The 26,072-nt window shown below is 46.9% G+C and overlaps 1 protein-coding gene across 1 annotated transcript; it reads right to left on the minus strand.

Annotated features, from left to right (window-relative positions):
• Positions 1-813: 813 nt before the first annotated feature.
• On the minus strand, positions 814-15,089 carry MFAP5 (microfibril associated protein 5). The gene is made up of 10 exons (XM_040057022.2): positions 15,022-15,089; positions 14,068-14,210; positions 13,619-13,681; positions 10,838-10,885; positions 9,672-9,698; positions 8,088-8,123; positions 7,306-7,341; positions 6,549-6,636; positions 5,600-5,673; positions 814-5,028 (listed from the first exon to the last, which is right to left on the minus strand). Exons 3-10 carry the CDS (start codon positions 13,677-13,679, stop codon positions 4,910-4,912), a joined length of 489 nt encoding a protein of 162 aa, XP_039912956.1. The 5' UTR covers positions 13,680-13,681; positions 14,068-14,210; positions 15,022-15,089; the 3' UTR covers positions 814-4,909.
• Between the last annotated feature and the right edge of the window lie 10,983 nt (positions 15,090-26,072).

A 26,072-nucleotide genomic window follows, 5' to 3' on the forward strand; every position in this document is an offset into this window, starting at 1 on the left:
TGCATGCTAACTTTCAGTATGAGTTTATCTGTGATCTTAACTGGAAACATATACTATCTCAATATCTACATTTATTTTTAAAAATGCACGGCTTAACCCACATTCATTCTTGTATTTAAGCAGGGGGGATGTGACATGACTTATTAGTTAGACACATTGAATTACATATGATTCTCTATTACAATTTTTGCTAATTTGTGACCGGCTCTCTTTCTACAGAAATTACAATCTTAGTAAAATGCCCCAGACTACATTCTGATAGATAATTTATTCATCAAGTGAATTGAATGTTTTTCACAATTCACTTTGTAAGTACACTTCAGCATACTAGCAACAAGCACATGCTGTTTGCATTTTATCTGATATATTTAGTATTACTGAACATGTTTTTATTTGTAAAAATAATTTACACTGATAGCAAAAGTAGACAATCAAATACTTTTATGGTATTTCCCATAAATTTTAAGTAACTTCTTTTAATGGACTAAAATCCAGCTCTCCATTTTGTGGGAGTTTATTTCAACTTGCTGCATTACGAGGGCTTAAGATGGCAGGGAACAGAGAGAAGAAAGCAATGTGCTAAGGATCTGAGAGCAGGGAGTGAAGAGATTCAGAACTAGAGTTCAGATTTCCTGTGCCCCAGTCAGGGAGCTGTTCACAACTGGATAAATGTACACTGTCAAATAATGTCACCATGTGGTGTCAGGGGTCAAGACTACAGGATCGTGTACTTCAATACCTCTGGAAAAAAAACAGCATAAATTTTTTTTTTTTTTTTTTTTTTTTTTTAGTTAAAGATAAAATCCATTTTGGTTTCAACCCAGCTATTCTTTGCCTGGTAGAGGTGCTTTTTTGGGGTGGGTGGCAAGGACCAGTCCCCTCTGTGAAGGACAAGCCCACACAGCAGCCAGCAGTACATGTTGGAGGGATCCTTCCAACTGAGATGCCCGATGTCCATGCTCTCTGTTCTCGTAGCGTGTTCTTGTGGACAAGATTCAGGTGACAAGTTTCAGGAGCTTCTAGGTGGCATGCCAGCTGCTTCCGACAGCCTTCCCACTATTGTTAGCTCCACGTGCCCTGCAGCGAGGCACTGCTTCAAACTGGGGAGCAGACATCGGAGCACTGGCTGTAAACAGCAGCCTTCAAGCTGGTCACAGATCCATACTGGGGAGCTGTGCCAGCAGAAGGAGGAGGAACACCCATTGGGTGGGAAGTGACCACAGGGCATCTAACTCCTGCTCCAGGTCAGAAGAGGTCATGAAATCAGCCACAAATGCAGAATCATGCTTCTAAATACAGGGCTCTGCCAGTTTCTTTGTGGCTAGCTCAACTGCATGAGCAGCACACCTAGCTGGAGATGTATTTAAAACCACTTCCTCGGCTTGCAAGAGAAAGAGATGTCCAGATATCACGGCAATTCAGGCTGGAGTGGGAGGGGAGATAAATCTGCATACGGGACAAGAGCTAGTGAAGTGTGGGCCGACTCTAGTGTAAGGGAAAAGGAAGAATAAGCTGAATTACAAAGAGCTGATGGCATATGTTGTGTTTGGCTCACACAGCCAGGGGAAAGCTCCAGTACAGGAGCACTGCAAAGGCTGAGTTTGTGGGACACAGCAGGGCCTGGCCTCTGTCGGTGGGAGCTGCATCTCCAGTCACTGGGGCCGAGGCTGGATCCATTACAGCAGTCCGAGATCAGGACACCACAGCTTCAGCCAGGAAGGGGCATAGACGAAAAAATGGCAATTTTTGTGCAATAACCTGCGGTGTGTGGTTTAGTCCTGAAGATCTATGGGGCACTCTCAGAGGCGGCTTAATGGTTACTTTGGCCCACAGCCACTTTTTTTCTAGAAATACCATCTACATGCAGACTTGACTGCTTGCACATGAAGATACTGCTCAGACTCCCTCACGTCTTAGTGCTTCATCTTTACAACCAAAATACAAGGTACAGTCAGTGCCTGATGAAACTATGGAAAAGTCAGAAAATCAATGAAGAAGAAATTTTCCTAATCCTTTTGACCTGGATGTGTGATTTTTAATGTAGTCTCTCAGTTATTCCATTATTGAGTTAAATGGTCGTTGTGAACAAATTCTTCTCTGCTTATGTGGTATTTATTACAGCTTTTCTCTTATTTCAGTCATCTTGCCATTTTATTTGGAGATGTTAAGCCTTCACCAGAAAGTCATGGCATGTGCACAGTGAAAATATGTGTCCTCAGCACAAATTTCATGGGCTGGGAGGACACACCCCTGTGTTCAGCAGCTACCAATTGTCAGAAAAATCCAGCACAGCCCATGGTAAAACAAACAAACAAAAAAACCACAAAAAACCCAACCAACCAACCAAACAAAAAAAGCTAGAGAAAATGTTATCTTCCTCTAGAAAAAAAAAAGAGTTCCCAGGAAGATCTGTGATTCATGAGTGAAAGGAGGGTGACAGCAGAGGTCTAGGTTAGCAGGGAGTAAAAGGTTCCAAATGATAGATTGGATCTGGAATCAAGTCTCCCCACAAATCTGGAAGAAATACAGCAAGAGACAAATAAACCCAAACACTTGAGAGTTGCCAAGAATAACAGGAAATAAATTTTCTTTTAATATGGATTATATAGACTCTAGCATTAAAATAGTGTTCTCCTGGACAGGAGCACCTCTTCCTATCCCTGCTGAAAGCAAGCAACAGAAAGGCTTCTAACCACTTCCTAACCTGTATGAAAGTTAATTTTCTATATGCTGTACAGTAGCTATGTTACCCAGTTATGTATCTATAGCGATGTATATTCACCTCTAAATACAGAGTGCAGACTTGACCTAGTCCAATTTCCAAGATCCCACATCCCATACCTTCCTCCACACAGGCAATTTTCACAGGTATCTCAGTATGGAAGCCAGTGGCTGCCAGTGGATTGAATGTCTTTGAGATCAAGCTCTCAGTACCCTCCTCTCTACAGAAATATGCACCCTCTCGGTACAAAGAAATCCCTCCTTCATTCCTAGTCTCATGAGCCTGGAGTACTCAAGAGGAGCATCATTCTCTGAGTAGCACTGCAGTGCTCCTATATGTAGGACAAAATTCTAGTCACTGCGTGATTTGGAATCCTTTCTCCTGTATACTGGATTAAGATAGAGAGATTTAGCCCACCTAGGGGTAATTTTGACTGCATATGGAATCTGTCTGCACAGACGTGCAGGGTGTCTTCCCCTACACAGAGGATGTGACCAGCTTCTTGCTGCAAACAGCAGAAATGCAGGTCCTGGCCAGATGGTCCAACACCAATGGTTTTGCCCTTTTTCTGAGACGTCTGCCCCCAGGCAGCAAAATCTCCCCGATACTGTGTGACCCCGGCTCTGTGCAACAGGGCAGTGCTCCTGCAAGACCCAATGGTCTCTGTTCAGCAGAAGGGTTTATCCTGTGAGGGGAGTGAATGCCAAATCTAGCAAACTGGCTTTCAGTTACTTGGGAACAACCCAGAGATCCTGGAGTCAGGGTCTTGCTGATCCTCTGGTGCCCCGCAGAATCATGCCACTAAGAGTCACATGGAGTGATTAATGCAATTCAGACTGCTCTTCCCCACTCACCCTACCCAGTCTCATCATGAAAACTGCCCATATACCTGGAAATGCTCTCCATGTATCTAGAAGACAAAGTCCTTGAGCAGAGCAGACATCCAGTGCTGCCACAGTGAATTCTTCTGCCCAGGCTGGCCTGTATAAGTGCTTATACCTGCAGATATGTTTACCTTCCTCATCAGCACCTGGCTCTGTGCAGGTCAGCACAGTCAGAGATTCTGCAAGGAAATCCCAGGTCCCAGATAAACAGCAATCCCACATCTGATTCCAATTTGCAACTCCCTCCTGCTTTGTGCAGGACCTTCCAGGTCAGGAGGTAGGAACTCAGCTGGAGTTTGAAAGCAGGCACAGCAACTGGAGAACGTGGAGGTAGCCAGACCAAGACAAGACACCAAGACAAGATAATTCATTGCAAGGTGTCAGTAATGTCAGGTCACACAGGTTCTTCATGGGCTTCCTTGGGCTTAGGAGTGGAGGCAGCTGTAATTACTGCTCCCTGGAGCTTGCCTGGAATGGGCATCAAGAGATGTCTTCAGTGGGAAGGGAGGAAAAAGAACAGGGGAGAGGAGAAGGGGAGTAGAAGAGGCACTACTCTCATCCAACATAATCTTCTTGAGAAAAATATAATGCCATACTAAACCCAGAATTTTTCCTTTTGGTGGCAGATGTGTGTGAGGGAGGCAATGGGCTTGAGACAAAAACTTCCCAGAGGTAGTTATAAATGATCTGTTGCCACCCAGGGATAATGAGGTCTGCCTTGTGTTCAGGAGAGCTCATCTCCCAGTTCTGCCACTTCTCTGAGGCCAGCAGACACAAGGAGGAGAATGTGCTATCACACAACAAACTCGGTGGCTTGGGAGAATTGGAGAGGCTCAGGCTGACCAACCAAAACTGAGGTCACGCTGATGCCAGGCAAGAAATCTAGGCAGGAGTCCTAGGGCATGAAGGTGAGATGAGATGCAGCTTAGGGCATCTGAACCACTGGGGACTTCATCCTGTCCCCATTTCTGTCTCTCTCCAGGGGCAAAGCAAGAGAAGGTGCAGCAGATTTATAAGGACCTCTGGGAAATGTGCAGCTCACAGCCTGCCAGGCAAAGTGTGAGAGAAAAGAGGGGAGAATCCCATATGCTCAGCAACAGATTATAAAGATGACAACAGCTCCCATGGGAGACTAGCAGAGAGGGAACTCTGTGCACTGCAGCACCTGAAGGAGAGGATGTAGAAGAAGGCATAGGAGCAGGGAAATGATGGGGGAATCACAAACAAGAAGCACTTGTCTTGGACTGTAGGTAGTGGATGATGACTTCTCTTCTGTCTCTTTTCCTCTCCTGCTGTTGGGAGCTCACAGAGCATCGGGCCTGCGCTGCTGCTCCAGGAGCTGCCTGCACGGGAGAGGCAGGGGCTGCCCGGATCGGCGGAGTCGTCGAGGAGGAAGGCCAGCCAGCTGGCGACAGATCTCATCTGAAGACAAGCAGAATCAGGTTGACAGATAATCAAAGCTTCCTTCAAATTCTTCACCAGCAGGATAGTTAGAGGCACATCCTCCACTGCATCTACTGAAACTGTTGAAACTGCTGAATCCTCATATACATGAGGCAAGCAAAGCAAGACCTTAAGACCTCTGGCTTTATGCATGCACGTAACGTATTAAAACCATTTGTATTTTGCTGCGACAAAGATTGCATTAAAAAATCTAGACTGGATCCTGCTTCTGTTCATGAACAGAAATACTGAGATTTACTCTTTAACCTCAAAGGAGTACAACTTTGAGTAAGGGTGTGTCTGGGACTACTAGACCATGATCAAGGTCAAGGAATAGAGAGCTATCATATTTCTTAGTAGCGCAATATCTACTTCCCAGTTCTTTTTATCACAGCATGTGTATTGGGTCCAAGACTGCATTGCATTAGAACCCTTTCAAAGTCCAGGGAAGCTACTGCACGTGGATTGAGGTATAAGCCAACTAGTTAGCTTGGAGACCCTATCAGATGGTTGCAGCTATCCTTCTAGGCTAGCCTGTGATACCACTCACCTTGCATGACCTCATTCTCCTTGCAGACAATGCGAGTGCACACCTCCTTGTTTATTATGTACATGCGACGCACGCTGCGGGATCACCAGGATCAGCAGCAGAAGGCACGGGGACACAAAGAAACAAAAAAGGGATACAGGGAATAAACATGTATATTCACTAATGAGCAGGCAAATACTAAATTTTTATGACTTCTTAGCCTAGAATAAGGCTGCTCAATAGCAAAGTAATCTTTGTAAAAAGTTCATGAAATCTTAGAATCATAGAAAGGCTTGGGTTGGAAGAGACCTTGAAGATCACCTAGTTCCAAACTCACTTCCATGGGCAGGAATGTCACCCACTGGATTGGGTTGCTCAAGGCCCCACGTCGAACCTCGCCTTGAACACTCCCAAAGATGGGGCACTGACAACTTCCCTGGGAACCTGTGCCAATGCCTCACCACCTTCTGAGTAAAGAATTTCTTCCTGACATCAAATCAAAATCTCTCTTCTTTCAGTTTAAAATAATTTCCTATTGTTTTATCTCTATTGGCCCATGTAAAATGTTGCTCTTCCTCTGTTTTATAAGCCCCATTTAGGTACTGGAGGCTGGAATTAGTTCTCCTTGAAGCCTTTTCTCCTCCAAGCTGAATAATCCCAGCTCTCTCAGCCTGTCTTGGTAGGAGAGGTGCTCCATACCTCTGGCAATTTTCATGTGCCTATAAATGACCAAGTACCTTAAATACGGATTACAATATAGGGCACATTACAGCTCCTTCATGCTGCACGGACTGCAGTCATTGCCCTGTTCTAAATAATTACCCTAAAAGGACACCCTGAGGATAGGATTCATCTCACCCATAGGCTCCCAGAGGAAAAACTCTAGTCTTCAAAGGGAACAGTTGCTGAACCAGACATGCCATTTCTCAACAGCTTTTAGCGGTTTTCTTAGGGACTGCTGGTTCCTTACCTGGTAACACAGAGGTAGCTGATACACTGCTTCACTGGCTTGTGAACAGAGTACAGGCGCGTGCAAGGGAACTTCTCCTCACGACAGTCTGAGAACACACACACAGACACAGAGGTGCAATCCAGCATCATGGCCAGGTGCACTCATTCAGGCACAGATATAACTTAAGCACCAGGTACAATCCTGCAGGCTTCTAGGGAAGGACCCCAGCCTCTTACCACTCTCTTGTGAGAGATGAGGTTGGTTTAGAGAAAAGGAAAATAGTGCAGACATTTCTGAAGGGAAAGTTGAGTGAAATGCAAACCAAGCCCACTGGACACCCAGAATACAGGAGGCATATGTTGCAAAGGGGACAAACACATATAAACACAATGTAAATTTTAGTTGCATATTTAAGAAGTGTTTCGAATAGATGTGCAAATATCACATTTCAGGACACAAATCTAGTTCCTTTCTTTTCTGGACAATCAACTACAATGGATTTTCTTGCACATCATTTTGAAATGCTAGGTCTTGGCCACTGACACAATATTGACCCATTGTATCTGATCAGCTGATCTGCCAGCTCCTCCCTTCCCTGAATGCCATCAAGGAGAAGGCTTCAGCTTCCACTACCATCATTCTCCAGTACTTCTAAGTCAAGGAACAATCTAAAGCAATTTTCCAGGAGACAAAGTTCTGTGCCCAGACAGAACCTCTCTGGAGAGCTAACAAGGTGGGTCTGGGAGGGGGTGCAGGCAGCAAACTTAAAACACACCTGATGAAGCCGTTGACGTTTCGCTGTCAGACTGAACTGGAAGACAGAAGGTAGCAAAGTTAGTTACCGTGATTCCTTCCTAGAAATCAGCTGAATCAAAACAAGTATCTGGAAAATTCTTTCAAGAGCCTTCCATTGTAACTTCTAATGTGGAAAAATATTTCATTGTTACTGAAATGAAACCATAAGGTAGAAATCCATTGTGAGTCTAGTGCCAGCTATGCAATTGACAACACTAAAAATTTGCCTAAGCTTTCCCATAAAGCATTACCACTACTGCTCAAAATTACACTCTAAGGACATTCTGACTCAAAAGGTCAGGCAAATTTCTTTAGCTGCTGTAATTACCCTTTACGGAATCAAGAGGCGAAGGAGTTTGTGACTGCCCTTCATAAGGAACACACCTTTAAGAAACAGCATCCCAACAGCCCTGGTTCTTTATGACAAGGGGTCAAAAAGAGGTTGGTTTGTTATTCCCTCTGATAAAGTAACCCATCTGTACCACAGCAAACCAGTACATTTTATAATTTACCCAGTAAGAAACTGGAAAGGAATTCAGAGAACTGACTGCCACAGGCAAGTTCTTACGAGCAATTACGGAAGAACTTCTGCTCAGGTGCCATAGTGTTAGCCAGAAGCATAGACAAAACACGTGTGTTAAAGAGAATGAATCTTTTGGATGTGGGGCTTAGGGGCAGGCAGAGAAGGCAGGATTCCAGGTATGCATGAAGAGAGGGAAGGAGGGTCCACAACATGTGGCTGCAACCTGAGAACAAACTCACCAGGAGGAAGAACTGCAGGTGGTGTGACAGCTGCACCTGGAAAAAGAGATGCACTGAAAGATCTTAATTTGAGCTTCCAGTCTCTTTCCTCCTGCCACTGTTCTGCTGATGGCTTACCAGTCCTGACTAGCAGCCATCTCACATCTGGTTCATAGCCAATGCTGATCGTGGTGCTGATTTGTCAGGGTAACTGCAGGCTTTCCCTGCAAATATGCTGGGTGTGCTAGAGCTGATAGGATGTTGCAGAGCAAAGATGGGACAAAATGGCATGTCCTTTGTGAAGAGTTTTGCTTGATCCCTCACAGTAAACATTTTGAAGCACAAGTTTGTATAAAGGCTCCACTTTTAGTCTTTTAACCTTAAGATGTAAGTCGGTCACCATCAGTTTGGTCTGGACACTAAATCCTATCTACCCTCCTATGGACTGTTAGGCTTCATACACTGAACACAGTTACTTTCACCTCCCATCCCAACCATGGAGATCACAGATCTTATAGATATAATATTGTGCTTCCATTCTCCTCTTCCAGTGTTGTCTCCTGGCAGTCTGATCCACAACAAATGCTGCAGCTAGTTGATGAGCAGGGCAGAGTACAAGCTGTGGAGCTGATATTCTAGAGAACAAGACACCACTCTCAGCTGAGTTTCCATACAGTCAGAGTAACTCCCACACTCCCCAGAAACAGCCATGCACAGCTGCCTCTCTCTGATCCATAGCATCAGCCACAAGTGTTCTCCCTCTGCCTGCCCTGTCAGGTCTTCACCACCTCAGAGGGATGTGTTTGAGAGACTGCTCCAGCAGAGAGGGAAACCACCCCCAAGGCCAGTAGTGACAGATTTCAACTCAGAGTGGGGCTGGAAAAGGTTTTCCTCCATTCCCCTTGTTGCAGTTGCCTACACTCCCATCAGCTCTGTGTCCTCCTGAGGCCACTTCCACTCTCTAAGGACACACACTGCGCGCTCCAAGCACTTATCTTCCAAGTCCTCTGTCTTACCCATCCCTTTGCAGACATTTTGCTGCCCCCCAGTGACACAGCTGCAGGCACAGTGGGGCAGACAGTACTGAAAGAACAGAATTTCCACTTCCCTGCTCCAACAATGCTCAGGGTTTGCTTTACTACTTTCAGGAGTTCTTTTGACACCTCTGTCTCTCCTGAGACCTGAAGCACATCTGCTACCTGTCAGCAGACACACGCACACAACCTGGGTCCCAGTTCGAGCCTGTCCAAGTTCTCACCCTCATCATTTAGTCTCTTTGTTCCTGCCACCTTCTCTGGAAGCCAAGCATGTGTGAGCTTTGAATTTCATGGCCTTCTGCAGTGGAAACATCTTCAGGGAGCCCTGGTACATTAAGTGAGATGGGCATTTCCTTGGAGAACAGACCATAAAGTCACCCTAAATTCATCTCCCTCCATGGAGCACAGAAAGGACTCCCAGACATCCAAAAGTGCTGGAAGAACGCTGCTGCACATCACAAGTGGGACGAGGAGTTTCTGGGCATAATGGGTAATTTCTGCTTCTGTGTAGGCAGGAGCGGTGAAAAGGGAAAAAGAAGCAGGAAGATGCCAAGAGATTGGAGCTTACCAGAGCTGCCATCAGGGGTAACTCCACCTGGAAAAGAGAATGTCCTTGAAAAAGCTTATTTTTATGGTCCCTTACAGAGCCAGCTTGAATTACCGCTCCTGCCATCATAGGCTCATGAGAGAGTGGGATCCAACCCAGCAAATACATAATCAAACGCGCTACCCCCAGCCTCTCCATATCCACTCCCCTTTCTGGTGACTGGCCTGGGAACTGGATTTCTTAGTGCACGTGTTGTATCAACCCTCAGTGAATTTTGGATGCATATTTTGACTTCTCAGATATGGCCACTGTTGGCATCTTGATGGGAAAGAAAGACTTCTGAGATGAAGGTGCTGAGGGCTCTTGCAGCACTAAGGCAGACAGCTGAGGTGCCTATGGCAGAGAAGGAGGGAGGCAAGTCCAAAACCTAGCCTCCACTGAAGAAATTCACCAGTGATGAGTTTGTCTGAAAAGCAACTGATGGCAAAGCTGTGGTAGAGAGGCAGAGCATGAAGGAAAGGATGCTTGGAGGACATGTTTTGGGCTGGCTTCTGAATAGTTTTCTGGGAAACTACAGATATTACACATCACAGGATCACAGCTGGGAGATGTCTGCAGGCTTATCCAGGGGTTTCAAGTTTGAAGAAAAGGCAAGCCCTTGTGGTCCTTTTGGCTGCTGAAGCATGATGTAATGTACATTTATTTTACCTTATCATGTGGCAAAAATGGATTAAGGTCCAGAGGGATGAAGCGATTCACCCCCAACAACACAGCCAGTAAGAAGATCAGTCAACATCCTTTCCCAATGGCCTCACTACTAAAGCACCGTGCCACTTGTGCACCATTTTCCCCAGCATTTTTCTGAGCAGCAGTAGAGTTCCCCCAGCATCTCATGGTTGAAGAATCACAGCTTTTGTGGATCTCCTACAGCCCTCGACTGTGAACATAACTTTGTACCCTTCAGCTAAGTGTTCAGGACCCCTGCGCTAGAGAATTATTTGTAAAGAGCATGTAACACTTAGCAGATTGCCTTGGAGAGCTTGTTTAATCTTCACTGAAAGGTAAGCTCACAATGTCAGAGGCAAGGAAACGAAGAACAGTATTTTCTAATAAACAGGCTGTAACTCCACAGGACAACTGGGTCACATGAGCAATCTTCAGCACATTAACATGCCTGTAATACTTACCAGTTACACTTTCCAGTTCTTGCCCATTGACCATCCATGGAAACCAGTCTGCAAGGGAAGAAGAGAGGGGCGTGAAGAAAGACAGATTTTTATAGTCTGCGGGCTCTGGGAAATTTTAATATTTCTCTATCCAGGAGACACCACTGCCCTCTGCTGAAGGGAGAAATGCTCTCGACTCAGCCTCCACTGCTGGCTGCATTCGCTGTTTAAAGGCTCGTGGATACCGTGGGTCCTGATCCTATCCCTGCTGCTTCCACCAGGGTCAATGGCTAGGCACAGGGACAAGTTAGTAAATACCTCCAGATCTAGACTTTGCCATTCTGAAACACTTTTGATGCATTTTGACAAAAAAACCCCAAAACCAAAAGACAACAAAACAACAAAAAACCCCCAAAAACAACATGTGGCCTCCCTGCTCTGAAGGCTGAGCAAAATCCCTATGTGTGCTCTATAAAAGAGGAAACTGAGTCATGGAAATTATTCACTTGGGGGCACAGAGATTGAGTCATTGGTACAGTAAAAAGCAGACTGCAGGTTTTGTAGCTCCTTAGGCAAATCATCCAGCCTTGGTATGGAGCACAGAGCAGATAATCTTTCCCCTCTCAGCCTCTGGGTGAACTGGAGAAGGGGAGTGATTGAAGGCTTGGCTGTGCATGCTACATGGAAGAAACTGAAGCTGGGCTAGACTGTTTGTTCAAATATAAAGGGTGACAGAGCAGCTTCCTTACAGCAGCCAGGAATAGGAAAATATTTCCTGCTAGCCACAGACGAGGGAAATGTCTGCATAACTGGGGTGGGATGAAGGAAGGAGTTGGCAGGAAAAAGCCAGTGAGCTGGGGCACTGCAGGCATGCGTGCACGACCAGCCCAAAAATCCGTGCGTCCCGCTACGTCCTGTGACCTCAGCCTGCAGCTTTCTGCTCTTAGTGGGAGCGCTGTGTGGGTAAAAACTATCAGGTCTGGAGTTTTTGTCATAGTTCTTCCACATTCCAAGGGCAGTTACTGGCAGGCCGCAGAGGGTCTCTGGGGACCCCTACATAATCCCGCTCTACAGCATTACAGGAGTTGCTGGACCCTGATATTCTCCTCCCCACCCAGCTGCCAGCAAGGGCTCAGCTGTTGGTGATTAACCCAGGGAGAGCCAGACATGTATAATAACTAAAGTACACAATATAAGACAGCCCAAAACTTCCCCTGTTCTGGCTAACCTCTTAATCATAACGAGTAGAGAAGAAAATGGTGCTGAGCACTTTCTCGTTTGTTCCTGATGGAAAAGGAAGGACAAATCCTGAAACCATTGCAGAAGCCAGCAGTGCTGGATTTGAGACGTGTAGAAAAGACAGGGAGGCTCCTCCCTCTTTTCTAACATTGAAAAGCCAGTTATTATGAATTTTGTTTTCCCCATGGGGTTGAATAGAAAACCAATCCAATTCTAAAACAAAAGAACGTAAGTGAAGTGAAATCTCTGCACAGGAGGTGAGGACACAAAAAGGGTGATTTTCTTATCCCACCTTCAATTTATATTTACTATGGTACCCAATAAATAAGCCTTATAAACAACTGGACTTTCTTAACAAAGCTGTAGTAAATTAATCTTTGAGGTCCAGAACAGCAACCCTAACTCACCAAATCTGTAATTTACTCAAAATCAAAAGAAACAATGAGAGACCAGCTGGTGATTCCTGTTACTTTCCAAGTTAAAACAAACCCAAAGAGAAGTGCTAAACCCAAATACTCAAATGTAAGAAATATTCCTTTCAGGCTTCCTTCATGCATAATAAAAACCACTGTCATTTTTTCCCCATCTTTCAAATTGTAGTCCACCTATAAGCTCATCTCTTGGGTGCCTCACCTGCCTGCTTCACAGTCCACATGACATTGTTTATTGTGAACCTTTAAAGGAAAAAGTGCTATTTGGAGCAGAATCAGAGTTCGGCATGAGGGGAGCATCAAGGAGGGTATTGGAATAACCTGGTTTAAATGTGATAGGTAGTCATCTCTCTCCTACATACAGTCTTTCCTGGACAAAGCTTTGTCCATTCACTGAAATTAATCTTTCACTATCTGTCCTGAGCCTTCTGACTATAATGTCTGATCCTGCCCTCTTGTTTCATTCTTGTTTGTTGTTGTGCTTTTAAAAAAACAACAATAAAAAAGCCTCAACAAATTTGGTCTGAAGTTTCGCCAAAGTATCTCCAAGCAAACAAAGTAATGGAGACACAAAACAGAATAAGAGCAACCACCATCACCAAAAGCAGAAAATGTTCTGAACTACAGAGGTGAGGTTTCTCAAAACAGCTGTAGAAATACTGCAAAACCTTCCAGCAGTACAGTGGCTTGGAATGAGTTCATTCCAGCAAGAACTGCTAGTGATAGCAAATGTGTCACAACTATGACAGAACAAATTTTGCAGAGCACTGGGCAATGCCCTGCAGATCATGAATACACAGGTAGTGCAGTGGTAAGCACAGAGCACACCTAACCCTCTTCTGCAGCTTGATCTGGATATTTTGCTTACTATAACATACCTGCAGTAGAAGCTGTGGACCTCTGTCTCTTGTGACTCAGTACTTACTAGAGAGCGTCACAGATGGGAAACTCTTTCCAGTTGCTAATTTTTTCCTTACAATCCTGTATCCACCTTGCCTGTCCTGTTTGGTCCTTCCCCCTTCACTACCCCTCTGCACATCCCTGTCCTTAGGTCATTGTGCGTTATTCTGCGTAGGAAACTCTGTGGGGCACAGATGGGGGAGAAATCCTTCCCCTGGGCATAAGGACTCACCAGCTGAGGACAAGAAGAGTGTTAAGACACAAAATAGGACACAGGTTCCAGAAGTCTTCATCCCTGTGGAATGGAGGAGAGAACAGAGGAAAGCTAGGGCAGGAGCTGGTATACGCTCCCCTATATCTCAGAAACTTTGCTTGTTGTACCCATTTTCCTCTCAATTTGGTCTTCCCAGCCTCCCTCCTGTCTCCCTCCTCATGTGGCTAGTTTTCCAGGTATTTCTGAAACATTCTGGACTGAACTTGTAACACCACCTGCTTTGTTCCTCTTTCCATCTCCCTTCTCCAGCCCCCATCTCTTTTCCCATTTGGATGGCTAAGACCCGCTCCACAAACACCCTCAGCATGCAACGAAAAGTTTCCCCCACGTTCTCTCCCTCCATTCTCTTCTACTTCTCAGTTATTTCTAGGAGCACTGAAAGAAAAGACAGGGTCCCCATCACTTACTGCAGCCCTCAGCTTCCACTCCCTTCAGCAGCAGACGCTCTGTTTTTCCCCTTCGGCGTCCCCCCCACTTTGGCTATTGGGTAAATCGCATGCAGCCACACCCAGAACACGTTCTCTTTTTGGTTGTCTTCAAAATACAATTTCTGGGAAAAGAGGAGGAAAAAAAAAAAAAAAAAAAAGCCAGCGAGATGGAGGGATGCGGTATCATCATGCATGTGGAATGAGGGGGGGTGGGAGCGAGGAGCAGCAGCCCACACCCTCATTCCAGAGTTTATTGTCCTCCGAAGGGGCTCCTCCCATTCCCCCAGGATGGCCCGGCACCAGGGACGGATTCTTGGGTCTGCCTCGCACACTGGTGTCCCGTTTCGTCCTGCCCTTCTATGCAGCCCGGCTTCTCCCCAGGCCGCTACCTCTGGCCACGTTTCCCGACTCAGCTGCTGCCTGTCCCCACCCCAGCGCTCGGGTGCTCGTCCCCGCTCCCCTGGCTGCCTGTGGCACAGGGCCCCTGCGGAGCCCGCCTCCCGTTCTCCCGCAGGACGCGCCCGGACGCTGCCCGCGGCTCTCCGCCCCGCGGGATGGAGCGGGGCCGGGGCCGGGGCCGGCGGGCACACGGGCTGGCAGGAGGACATCGACGGGCAGCGACAGCCGTGACATCACCCCGCTGGCCCGCTGTCGCTTCCCGGCGGGATGGAGGGACTGCGCTTCCCGCGGGACCAGGCTCGGGGCGAGCAGGGAGCGCGAGGAACGGGAACAGGTACCGGCCACGGGGCCCGTCCTGCAGCGCCGCTGCCGTTCTGGCCTGAGAAAGGCAGGGAAAACGGAAAGGAAAAAAAAAAAAAAACAACAAAAAAAAAAAAAAACAAAAAAAAAAAGAGAGAGAGAGCGAGAGAGAGAGAGAGCAAGAAAATTGAGAGAGACACAAACTGAGAAGGAATATGACGAATGAGACCCGACCTCCTCACTCCCCTGTGCCTCCAAGCACGGTGCATTTGATGATCAATGAAGGTGCAAGCCCCACAAGTCCCACCGGAATAGCCACTCTCCCCTAATTCTTCCTCCAACAGCCCCTGGATCCGACTCTCTCCTGTTGCTTTCTCTGACTCCTTTTCCCTTTACTGCTTTTGTAACAACTCCGCTGGATTTGAGGAGGCACTGGATGAGCTTCAAGGCACAGTCTCAGTCCTGGAGCCAAGGAGAAAGCTAGGAAATTAAAACCAGCTCCCTACCTCATACAGGAACGAAAAACTTTTAAGGGAAAGCTGCGTCCCCTAAGGCTCATCCTGGTAGCTTGGTAACCCTCATTTGTTCTCAACTAACTGAAAACTGAAAATAAAATCCTATAATGCCGTATACACAGTTACTGAAGGAAATGCTCAGTATGTCCTCCCTGCCACACGAGACACGTGCTGCCCACACACGACATAACTGGAGCCACCGCCTCTTACCTGAGAGTGGCTGAACATCGGTAGCGGCAGTGCTCAAGAGGAAAACGATTGCTCCTTCTTGTTTGTGGTCCTCCCAAGACTCCTGGAGGATGCACCAGTGGTGCACCATACCAGAAGAGGTGCAGAGGTGGAGGGGTGGGGAAAGCTAAGCATTTCCCTGCTCAGCAGGGCAGCCCTCCGAACCCAAACACCATTCCTCTGTGTCAACGGAGCAAGACACCACCATTCCCACTTTCAGGGACCAAGTAAAACTGAGTCCACTGGAAATGCTCAAGAGGTCATTAAACCAAAAGGATGTGATGGAAGTTATATCTGAGAATCCTCTCAGATTCTTGGCTTTTTCTGGAAGTCCACATAGCAGTATGTTTGGACAATTTTCCACACACCTTGGTTTGGCTTTTGTTTTCCTCTGTGCCTCTGTGTTGTCATTTGAGCTGTTACTGCTTAACAGGCTAACTAAAACATCCTGAAGTCCTTGTGAGTTTTGAACACATTTATTTGGAAATTTTCACTGATGCCAAATGTTTTCGTCTACCAATGTGTTGATGTACCACCATCTCCCACAGAGCACACGGTCCAGCCAGTACTGGGTGAGGTTTCTGCTGATTGCTTTTGAGCTTTAAATTTTTGTTTTAAACCGGAAGACATTCTCCCTCAGCTGCTTGCTGCGGGTAGATCCCTTGTGCTAGCAGAACCCCTCCATTTGGGGAGCTTGGAGCGGACGGGGGCGATGCTGGTGGCGGTGGAACCTCTGGCTGGGAAGCTGATTAGTATTTTGCATACCAGACGAGCCGCAGAGAAATAGCTGGAGGTGTCCTGCTGCTCTTGCTCGCGGTGGACACCGGAGGGAGCCGCAGCACGCCGCCATGCGAACGCCCCTTTCTTCTCTTGCAGTCCGAGCACATTCTCTAAGAGATGTGGCTCTGCCCCTGCAGACCTTCGTCTGGTATGAGGCATCTCCTCTTAGCTCTCCCGTTTTTCGGCCTACTGGATTAGCAACTGTTTAACCTGGTTTTTGTGATAGAAAATAATCTTGATTTCGTCCCCCCTCCTCCTTGATTCATGACATTGACAAAGGTTGCTGGAGGCCCTTCTCAGCTGGAAGAGATGAATGTTTCACGTGCTCCTGCACATTCCCGTCTCACTCAGGTTGCTTTTTTCTGCTTTGCACGCTGCTGTCCTCCATCACAGGGTATCCTGGGGGAGATCTGCTGCTGATGACTCAAGGTAAAGCACTCTTCCTTCTAAAAGTTCAGGTGTCAGTGCCGCAGTATGGTGTGAAGAACTGTGCCACAGTAAATGGTGTGGGTGACTCATAAAGAAAACACTTCCATACATATATTCCCTCAAGTGCTGGCCCCAGTGCCTGTAGGTGCTTACCGAAGATCAGATGCAGTGACAGTGATTCAGCAAAAACTTATCCTCCTTTCCAGTTGGTCCTGATCCTATTATGTTATCTGGGATGCTGTAGGGGTGGTAGCATATATTGGATGAGATACAAAATCAGCCTTGCTGGAAATGAAAATCTCCTGGTGCATTTCACCCTGTAGACTACTGCATCTAAACAGACAGTTAAGTGATCCTGGGGCATGCTATTTGCAGAGGTCTTGCAGAGTTTTACCTCTCCTCTTTGTTTCCCTGGCCTTCACGTATCTTCATGGTAACAGGGCATTAGGTTACATGTGAGTGATAAGAAATTAATGAACTGCTGTGAGATCTGTGAATGCATCATGTCAATAATGCAGCTCGAGTAGTCACGTGAATTGGGGATGAAAGGAATTTTCCTGGACCCCACTGCTGATGGGCTCCTTTAACACCTGAGGCCTGACACCATCCTGCAGTTGCCCCACTGGTGTTGCTGAGGTCATCAGTGGGAAGGGACACGAGTTAAAGGCCAGATCCATCTATCCCCAATTTTGGGAGCTTCGCATCTTCATCACATCGTAACAGAGGGAACAGTGCCAAGTACAGGAGCCTAGACACGCAGTTTATTTCTTTTTTACTCATAGTCACGTTTTCTGTTGTCCCATCTACAAAAACAAGGAATTCTTCACCCCTTTATTTCCAAATCAACAAGGCAGTGCTTAGAGGGCAGGCAGTCTTGTAGTCACAAAATACACTAAGGTAGTCCACGAATCTCTAATTAACACTGGCTCAGCTCCTTCAAATCAGTTCAGCACTGTGAAGAACTGAGCACAAGAAGAGGAAATCAGTGAGCTCTTTGCTCTTTGGTTGGTGATTTGGCCATGTGCTTCAGGCTCCTCATGGCCAAGGTGGTTATGGTGAGTTGTCAGGGCCTTCTTTCTTCACTGGGTGTGCTTTGGGATTTCCTTCTCTGCTCTTTTTGTAGCTCTTACTATCACAAACACCCTTCCTTTCTGATCCCTTGTACTGTCTCAGGGCTGATTCTTCCTGGCTGTTTCACCTGTTACTTCAGGTTCTCCTTTCTCCAAGGAGCTGAGCTCAAATATGGCTTTTCTCAGGGAACGTTCCCCAAAACTGTTCTCTCAGGGGATGCATAACACTTTAACATATAAATCCCTCCTGCAGGCTCAGTTATGTGTGTCCATAAAGACTCTGGAGCACATAGACAAACCATATTTAATTCAACAGTAGCAATTTTATATACAGCTGAGGCTGCAGACACAAGTAAAACACCAGCAAGGACGCGATGGAGTCCCCTTCTCCCATCTCATCTGGACATCACAGACCCTGGAGCAAAGCCAGCAGGATTAATCCTCCTGTTGCAGCACAGCAATCGTGCCCTGGAGCAGTAACCAGAGCCGGCTGAAGAAGTCACTGCTGGGAAGTAGAGCTGTGTCTTACACCGACATGGAGAGGTTCACAGAGCCGCTCCAGCACAGATCAAGTCGCAGCTGAGCTTTCCAAACAATTCAGTATCTGTCTTACTTAAAATCCAGCCTCTTATGCCATTTTATTGTCTTTTAGTAGTCCTCCAGGGTGGAACAGATTTTAGTGGTTTGGTCTACACTAGCAGTCCAAAGCCAGCAAAATTATATTAATTATATTTTAAAATAGGATATCCTGTGAGCTTTTAAACATCGTTGGTGAAGGGGGTAAAGGTGGTAACTTTAAAAGCTATCTGCTTTAAATTCTGAAATGTTTATGAAAGATTTGCTGTCAAAGCCTTTTTTTTAAACTGGCCACGTCCAAAATATTCAAACTGTTGAAGTTCTTCTCTCTGTCAGCATTGACAGCACCCACCCTGCTTCTGAAAGAATTTAAGAAAGAAGAGCAAGTTGTACTGAGCAGAAGAAATGCAAATGATGTTATATGTTAGCAGACAGATTGATGAAGATCTGTGTTGTGGGGAAATAAGGAAGCACCACTTCCAGGTTTGCATCCCTCCATTTCCTATACCTTCACAGGGACTCTAAAGTCTGATTTAAATATTCATTTATGTTTTAGTCTACAGTTGACATTACAGGAATCTGAACAAAGATTTTGGGCATTACTGCAACCGCATTGATATAAATCATGGTGTCTCCTGCAGGTACTGCTGACTTTTCTGTGACCTTCCCCAGGTGTAGTCACTATTCTAACTCAATGGCAGACTGAAACCAAGGCAAGCAATGTTAATGAAAAGCTGTCTTAATGTGAAATGTGTACATGTAAAGGGCCTGCACTGCTTTAGCTTACCTCAGCCTTAAAGAGATGGGCTAAAACAAATGTAGACCATTCTGTATCAACATCAACAGCACCTTTCACAAGATGCCTGTAAAAGGGCAACACTGGAGCTGAAAAATATCTAATTTGGTGCTATTCTAATAATTCCTTGCCTCTGTCCATCAATGCAGCTGCCCTGATATGTATCTTTTATGAAAAAAACCCTTCAGCTATTTACCCATTGTGTTCTTTTTACTAGAATAAAAAAAAAACCCAAAACCCAAAAAACACTGGGATTTTATTTGCAGGCAGCTGTGTAGAATATTTGCATTCAAACCAAAGCCTACTGTGTTTGTTAAAATATAAATGTAATTTCATCATACCGATCTAACCTCTTTAGCAAGGTTCCTCTGGCTATTTATTGTATACTCCTTGAGTTCTCTTGCCATGCCTGCCATCTCAGGTTTCTCTCCAATTTCATTCTTGGGTGGTTTTTTGTATGTTTGTTTGTTTGTTTGTTTTTCTATGTTTGCTTTTTCCTGCATCTAATTCCCTCGCGCCCCCCCCCCCCCGTTTCTGCATTTTTCCTCCTCTGGTTCTGTATATGCTTTTCTTTTTTCTTTTTTCTCTTTTCTTTTCTTTTCTTTTCTTTTCTTTTCTTTTCTTTTCTTTTCTTTTCTTTTCTTTTCTTTTCTTTTTCTTTTTCTTTTTCTTTTTCGTCCACCTCGCAGTGCTGTCTCCCAGTTACTCTATCTGAACAAGCTTTTCTGACTCTGTCTCCTTGGTTTCCTTTCAGTCGCCCTCACTGGAATGTTGGCAGAAACATATTTTTCTTTGAAAACAAAGAGACTAAATAAGTAAATGAATAAATAAAATAGCTGGAAGCAGATGGGAGGTCTCAGTTCCAGAAGGGTCTGTATTCTGCGAGCTTTTCTCACTTCCTAGCGAAGGAGGAGATAGTTGCACTCCCTGCCCACCCCTCCCCAGGCTCACAGGGAGCCAGGCTTCCCCCTCTCCTGGCGTGAGGACCTTGCTGGGAGTGATGGATTGCACTGCAGCGAGGGCTGGGAAGTACTGCAGGGAGAGGAGGGGGAGGGATGAGGAAGGGAGGGAAGGCGAAAGGCAGGGAAGGAGGGAGGAGACACGCTGCCAGCGTCGGGCTAGGAAGGATGTAACGGGGCTGATGAGGAGAGAGGAAGGGGGAATTGGAAAGCGAGGATGGGGAGGGCATGGCTGGGAGAGCGTTCGTTTCTGCAGGCAGCACGGCTCCGATCAGACGGGTGAGCCCAGGGATGATGGAGGCACCAGGCAGCGGGGGCAAGGCTGGCACTGGGCAGCAGGGGAGACGGGCGGGGAAAATGGAAACGACATAAGGAAAGGGGAGGAGAAGAGAAAGTCGGAGCTAGATAAAATAGGGCTTTGGCTGTACAGCAACGACAAAAGGACACAACTCTGGCAATCTGGATTTCTTTGGAGCTGTAACAGAGGAGGCAGTGTTGATGTAGAAACACTCAAAAGGTCAAACAAAGCATGCTGCAAACCGTACTGAAATGGGCTTTCATTGCACTCCGAGGGGTGGTAACAGGATGACCCCTGGGCAGTAGCGAGGTACATCTGTGCGGCCGAAGCTACTGCTGATGGAGCTTGCAGCGTCTGGCTGCAGCGGGCTTCATTGCCCTGTGGATTTTGGCAAGGGGGATGCGTCCTTTTGCCTGGGCACTGTGAGGAATGCAGATGACCTCCTCCGCACCGAACCAACTGCAAGCGCTGTTGAAACATCAGTTGTCATTGTTCGTTGCCTTCCACGCTTCTCTCTCTTTTTTAAAAGATACATTTGTCCATCTGTTCCTCATTCATTGCCCAGATTTTTCCTCCATCTCTCCGTTTCCAGCATTACCTTCCTCTCCCTCTCCCCCTGCCCACTGGCAGGCGCAGCGCTGGGAAGCGCTCGGCGGGCGCCCGGCGGCGGGAACCGGGGCTGGGGAGGATGTGGAACGGGGAGGGAGCGCTGGCAGCCATGCGAGCAGCCCTCAGGACGCTGTCCCGCCCCTACAACTTCGCGGAGAGACCCTCCCCCCCTCCCGCCATCCACTCATCCTCCTCTCGCCATCCACTCATCCCCCTCTGGCTACAGCTGGCTCTCCGCCCCCCATCGCAGTGCACCAGCTGCGGATTCCAGCTACACTGACCTAGTTTTGGCCTCCCTGCGAGGCACCTCTGTCCCCCTCCTCCCTTAGCACCTGGCGCAGGAGAAAGGAAGGGGAAGGGTCCCCTGGCACCGCAGGGAGCCTCCTGAGCGCTGCTCCCATCATGGCGCCGGACCCTGCGAGGGGAGACCAGAATTGGAGATGCAGGCGCCCGCCCCCTAATCAGCTCCATCGGCTCAAGGCAGGCAAGCGGAGCTGGGTGTGTAAGCATCCTTGCTAGCTGCGAAAGGGGGCATCAGTTAGATGGAGAACAATGAATTAGCTCCCCACGAATGAGAGGAAAAAAACCCAGATTGCCAGCTCTCATCAGCTCCGGTGACAGAACTGCCGGACGCAAGAGGAAAACACTAACACGACTGGGATAAACTCGAGGACATATAACCTGCTGCCCGAAGCTCCTTAGCTCGGAGGGCAGACGTTTGTCAGACTTAATGCTGCAAAGTGCCTGCGAGGTATAGCTACCCTGTGGTTGCATCAGACCCTTCCCAACAGGCACTGAAATCCAAAGTCATCATTGCAACAGCATTCGTCAAAAGACAATGGAGAAGGAGACAGAAAAGGGCAAAACAGGAGTCAAAAAGAGGTAAAGGAGCAGGAAATAAAGGCAGGGAGGCAGGAACTTTCTCAAGATGGTAAAGTGAAAATGCAGACTGAGAAAAACAGCTGGGCCAGGCAGACAACAGGGACTGGAAGAAGAGAGATACAAAGTGTTTTCCTTTCAAACGAGTGTTTCCACTGAAAGCACATTCATCCTTCTGTCCAGCTCCTCAGTACTGTTCTCGGTTTCCCTGCAGCAGAACTGCAACTTAGTTGGGAGAAATGCACTCCTGTCTTGTGAAACTGGGATCTGCTGGTTATATACTAGTCTTTCAAACTTACCAGCTGCTATTCATCCATCCCTTTGTCTCTGTCTGCAACTCTGCCTGCCTGGGCTTCTTTGTGTCTCTCAGTCCTCAAACTGTGCCCAGAATAGGGATAACAGGAGCCTCTGACCTTCTCCAAAGTTACCTATTCAATGAGATGCGTGCACTCCTCTCTTATGTCCCCAAACAGTTGCTGTCTGTCAGGAAAGGTCTCTCAATGCCCCTGCCAGCCCTTTTCTTCTGTCAGGATTGTACCCTGAGCCTAAGCTTCGCCTCAAATGCTGAGAGGAAGGGGGTTTCCATTCCTTCTATTCCACCATATGCACACGGCACTGTTATTTTGTCCCAGTATTTACATCAAAATAATTATTTTCCCCGCAGTAGCCTGCTGGCTCCCTTCCCGCTGCCTGGCATAGGAAACGGGCAGTCGCGCCCTCCCCGTTGCCAGTGCGTTCGGCGCCGGCCGCCCCTCCAGCCCAGCACCGCTCTCCATCCCAGCAGGGATTCAGAGATCCCTGAGCGGCGCTACCCGGGCAGCACCACCCGCGCTGCCCCCACGCCGCTCCCCCGCCTCGGGGCACTCCCGAGCCCGGCCCGCGCTGGCGCTGCCGCCGGCGGGACGGCGGCGCTGGCAGCCAGCCCGGCGGCAGAGACCTCGACGTCGCCGCCGGTCCCAGCCGGCTGCCACGGGCAGGGCTGGACTGCTCGGCACCGCCGCCGCCATCGCCGCCGCTGCCCGCGGCGCCGCGCCCGCACACGGGCAAGGAGGATGCGGACGCGCTCCCGGGCGCGGGTGGGCAGCGGAGCCGAGCCTGGGGCTAGACCCTCCCGCGTCGGACCCGCAGCCTCCCCGCCCCGACCCCTCTGCTGCCGCTCGGGGGCTCCGTGCCGGCAGCGGCGGCGGCCAGTCCCCACCCGAACGCGGGGGCACAGGAGCAGCTCGGCGCTGGGTACGTGGGGAGCAGGGCCGCCCCTGGCATGGGAAGCCCGTGTGTGTAGGGCAAGGGACTGCGTTTATCCAGAGAAATGTGTGAGTTCGGTGTGAGGAAGCGCATGGAGCCCGGCACATGGGCGACAACACCATCTGCAAGCTGGGATGTCACATTCCGGAGGGCATGGCGTGGGATTGCATCAGTGAAACCTGGCATTTTCTGCAGACCCCCTTCGTTGGGAGTCCTTTGTGCTAGCAGTAGTTTCTCCATATTCTGCTCTCTTACAGTAGTTAATTCAGAACAGGAATTAGTGAAACAGCAGAAGCAACGAGAAGCTGGGGTTCTACGAAATTAGGGATGATTTTGCACCATTTGACATAGTCCTCATTTTACGTGGTATGGAACAAGAATGAAACGGCCATTTTCCTGTTGAAACACAGGCCAGAAGTTGTTTCCCTTCATTGGACCATCTGTGTTCATATGTGAACCCAAGCATTCATGTGTGAACACAGGCATTTACCTTGCCTTTTACATATTTTTTTTTTTTTTAATATTCAGTCATCCAAGCAGGAAGCAGAAACATCTCTATGAGACTTAGCTGACCAAATGAGTAGCAACTGAAGACACAGGGGAGCACACAGTCAGCACACAGGGAAATGAGTATAAATAATTAGGCTTAGCAACATTTTCAGGCTGGGCTTTCCATCATTGTTCCATCTCAAGGTCATACACCAAACCAGAGACAGTATATGAAACTTTAAAATGTGAATAATGGGATAATATCCTGCAGGCTTTGGCCTCAGGACTAAACAGCTGGTTTGCAGTTGTAGTGAACTCAGTGACAAAAGATGTTTCATGGAATCAACCATGAAATCAGATTTTGCATACATTAAGGCTTTGGACCAGTCCTTACATTATGCATTACAGAGTGCATGGGAAAAATCTCAAAAGAAAGGTGCCAGGACTCGTTAGTGTTCAGAGGCATCCATTCCTTGTTGATACTACGATTATAATTCTTCCCTAAAGGGCGAAGCTTTGTATTCTGGACCACTGACACAGAGGGCACTGTCCAATATTGTTCTTGCACTATAAAATAGTAAGAATTTTATCCTGAGAGTAGATTTATGGGTAACAGGATAGACCCTGCCTTCACTGGGAAAAAAAAAAAAAAAAAAAGAAGTCTTGCCTAATTCTGGGGAACTGTAACATCTACATTCAACTCAGTTGCAGTGACAACTCTTAAAATAAAGAACTCAAAAACTTCTGCAGCAGTAGGCACATCCTAGGTGGGCACATCATAAATAATAAATTGACCCTTTCTTCTGTTCTACCTTTCCAAGAAAGGGCAAAAGACTCTCATGACACTTTCCAAACTCACTTAAGTTTCTCGATTATGGGAAATTGTTCTAGAGATATGGGGTATCCAACCTGTGACAAAGTTCAACATACTACAACTCCAGAAGCTCAACAAACGGTAATAAAAAGGATACAGCGCTACATTTTGCATGAGAAAGAGCTACGAAGGTTAAGTGGTAGTTGGCGGAATAAATTGTTACTGATAATCATAAGACCCAGCTGAAGTATTCCAAATGGTTTGAGATCAAATATCTTACTGTTACCATGACGAGTGTTTTTCCTGTACTTGTAGAATGACTTCCTCTCAGATGTCTTATAACCAAACATGCATTTCTATGGCCAAAAAATCTACATTCCTGAATTCCCCAGCTGTGCAATTCTCCTCTTTCCACAAACTGCTAACCATGTCTGAGTAGCAGAGGCACCTGCCTTACCACTTGGCTGCTTATTGAAATATATAAAAAAAAAAATCTGCTATTTCTGTGTCACTGTAGTTATATAAGTCATAATAAAGATATTTTTCTATCCTCTTGGCTTTATGCTGTCTTAAAACAGCATAAATGCATGAATCCAGAAGAGTTTTTACTCTGAAATACATGTCCATGCTGGGCAATGTGAAGTTGTTGCACAATCCTCAGCAGAGCAGTGATACCACAGTAGCTCTTTGTTAGCAAATTCTCTGTGTAAACAAACCCCGTGCACCTCACAGCCTGACACTACAACTTTTGAAAGTGCAAACTTCATGAGCATGGGAACTCTGTTCTAGAAGGCTTCAGAGTGTAGTAATTCTCTCAAACAAAGTCATATTTTGCTACTGTCAAAACAACAAAAATGTTGCCTAGCACTTTGGTGTTTATCTCTATCTCTATCATCTCTATCTATCTCTATCTCTATCTCTATCTCTATCTCTATCTCTATCTCTATCTCTATCTCTATCTCTATCTCTATCTCTATCTCTATCTCTATCTCTATCTCTATCTCTATCTCTATCTCTTGCTAGTTTACCCTGCTGGTACTTGCCTATGATTGCCTCCTGCTCTCAAGTTGTACTTTCAAGTTGGCTTTTAAGTGAGTGATAGTATATTTTTCCTTATAGTGTTGTACAGAGTCAAAGAAGGAGGGGAAGGAATTTGGAAGTGGTCTCTGCCTTGCAGCTGTGAGAAGCCAGAAGTCTTGGCAAGCAACCCAAGCAGACAGGAGTGCATTGGATGATGTCTGATAAATAAGGATTTTGGTGTCTGATGTCATCGTGAGGTAGCCTCGCCTCACACTCATTAAGCAAATAGTTTCAGAAGAGCTGTCTGAATCACATGTGAGATTTGGTGAGTAGGACCTAGATGTTTGCAGAACAAAATGAACAAACTCTCTGTGCTTCAGGTGAGAGAATTAAGATGGGTAGGACAGCACTGCCACATGCTGAAGGGGTGCAAGAAAGCAGGTTGAATGGGAACATTTGTGGTAGGATGGGTGTTTGGGAATGACCAGTGGCTGTATCCCATATTTGCAAAGCTGGGAGCACAACACAGATTACTGAGGAACACACATGTTGTGTGCAGTGTGTGTGTTGTGTCTAGG

Source organism: Hirundo rustica, chromosome 2 (assembly GCF_015227805.2).
Source record: "Hirundo rustica isolate bHirRus1 chromosome 2, bHirRus1.pri.v3, whole genome shotgun sequence".
Lineage (NCBI taxonomy): Eukaryota > Metazoa > Chordata > Aves > Passeriformes > Hirundinidae > Hirundo > Hirundo rustica.

What these genes read in the sequence shown, in the direction of transcription:
- MFAP5 (XM_040057022.2), bottom strand. Translation starts at nt 13,679, where the DNA reads ATGAAGACTTCTGGAACCTGTGTCCTATTTTGTGTCTTAACACTCTTC. An exon ending in TACCCCTGATGGCAGCTCTG is followed by an intron (nt 8,124 to 9,671) that starts GTAAGCTCCAAT and finishes CTCTTTTTCCAG; the next exon opens with GTGCAGCTGTCACACCACCT. An exon ending in AGCTACCTCTGTGTTACCAG is followed by an intron (nt 5,674 to 6,548) that starts GTAAGGAACCAG and finishes GTGATCCCGCAG; the next exon opens with CGTGCGTCGCATGTACATAA.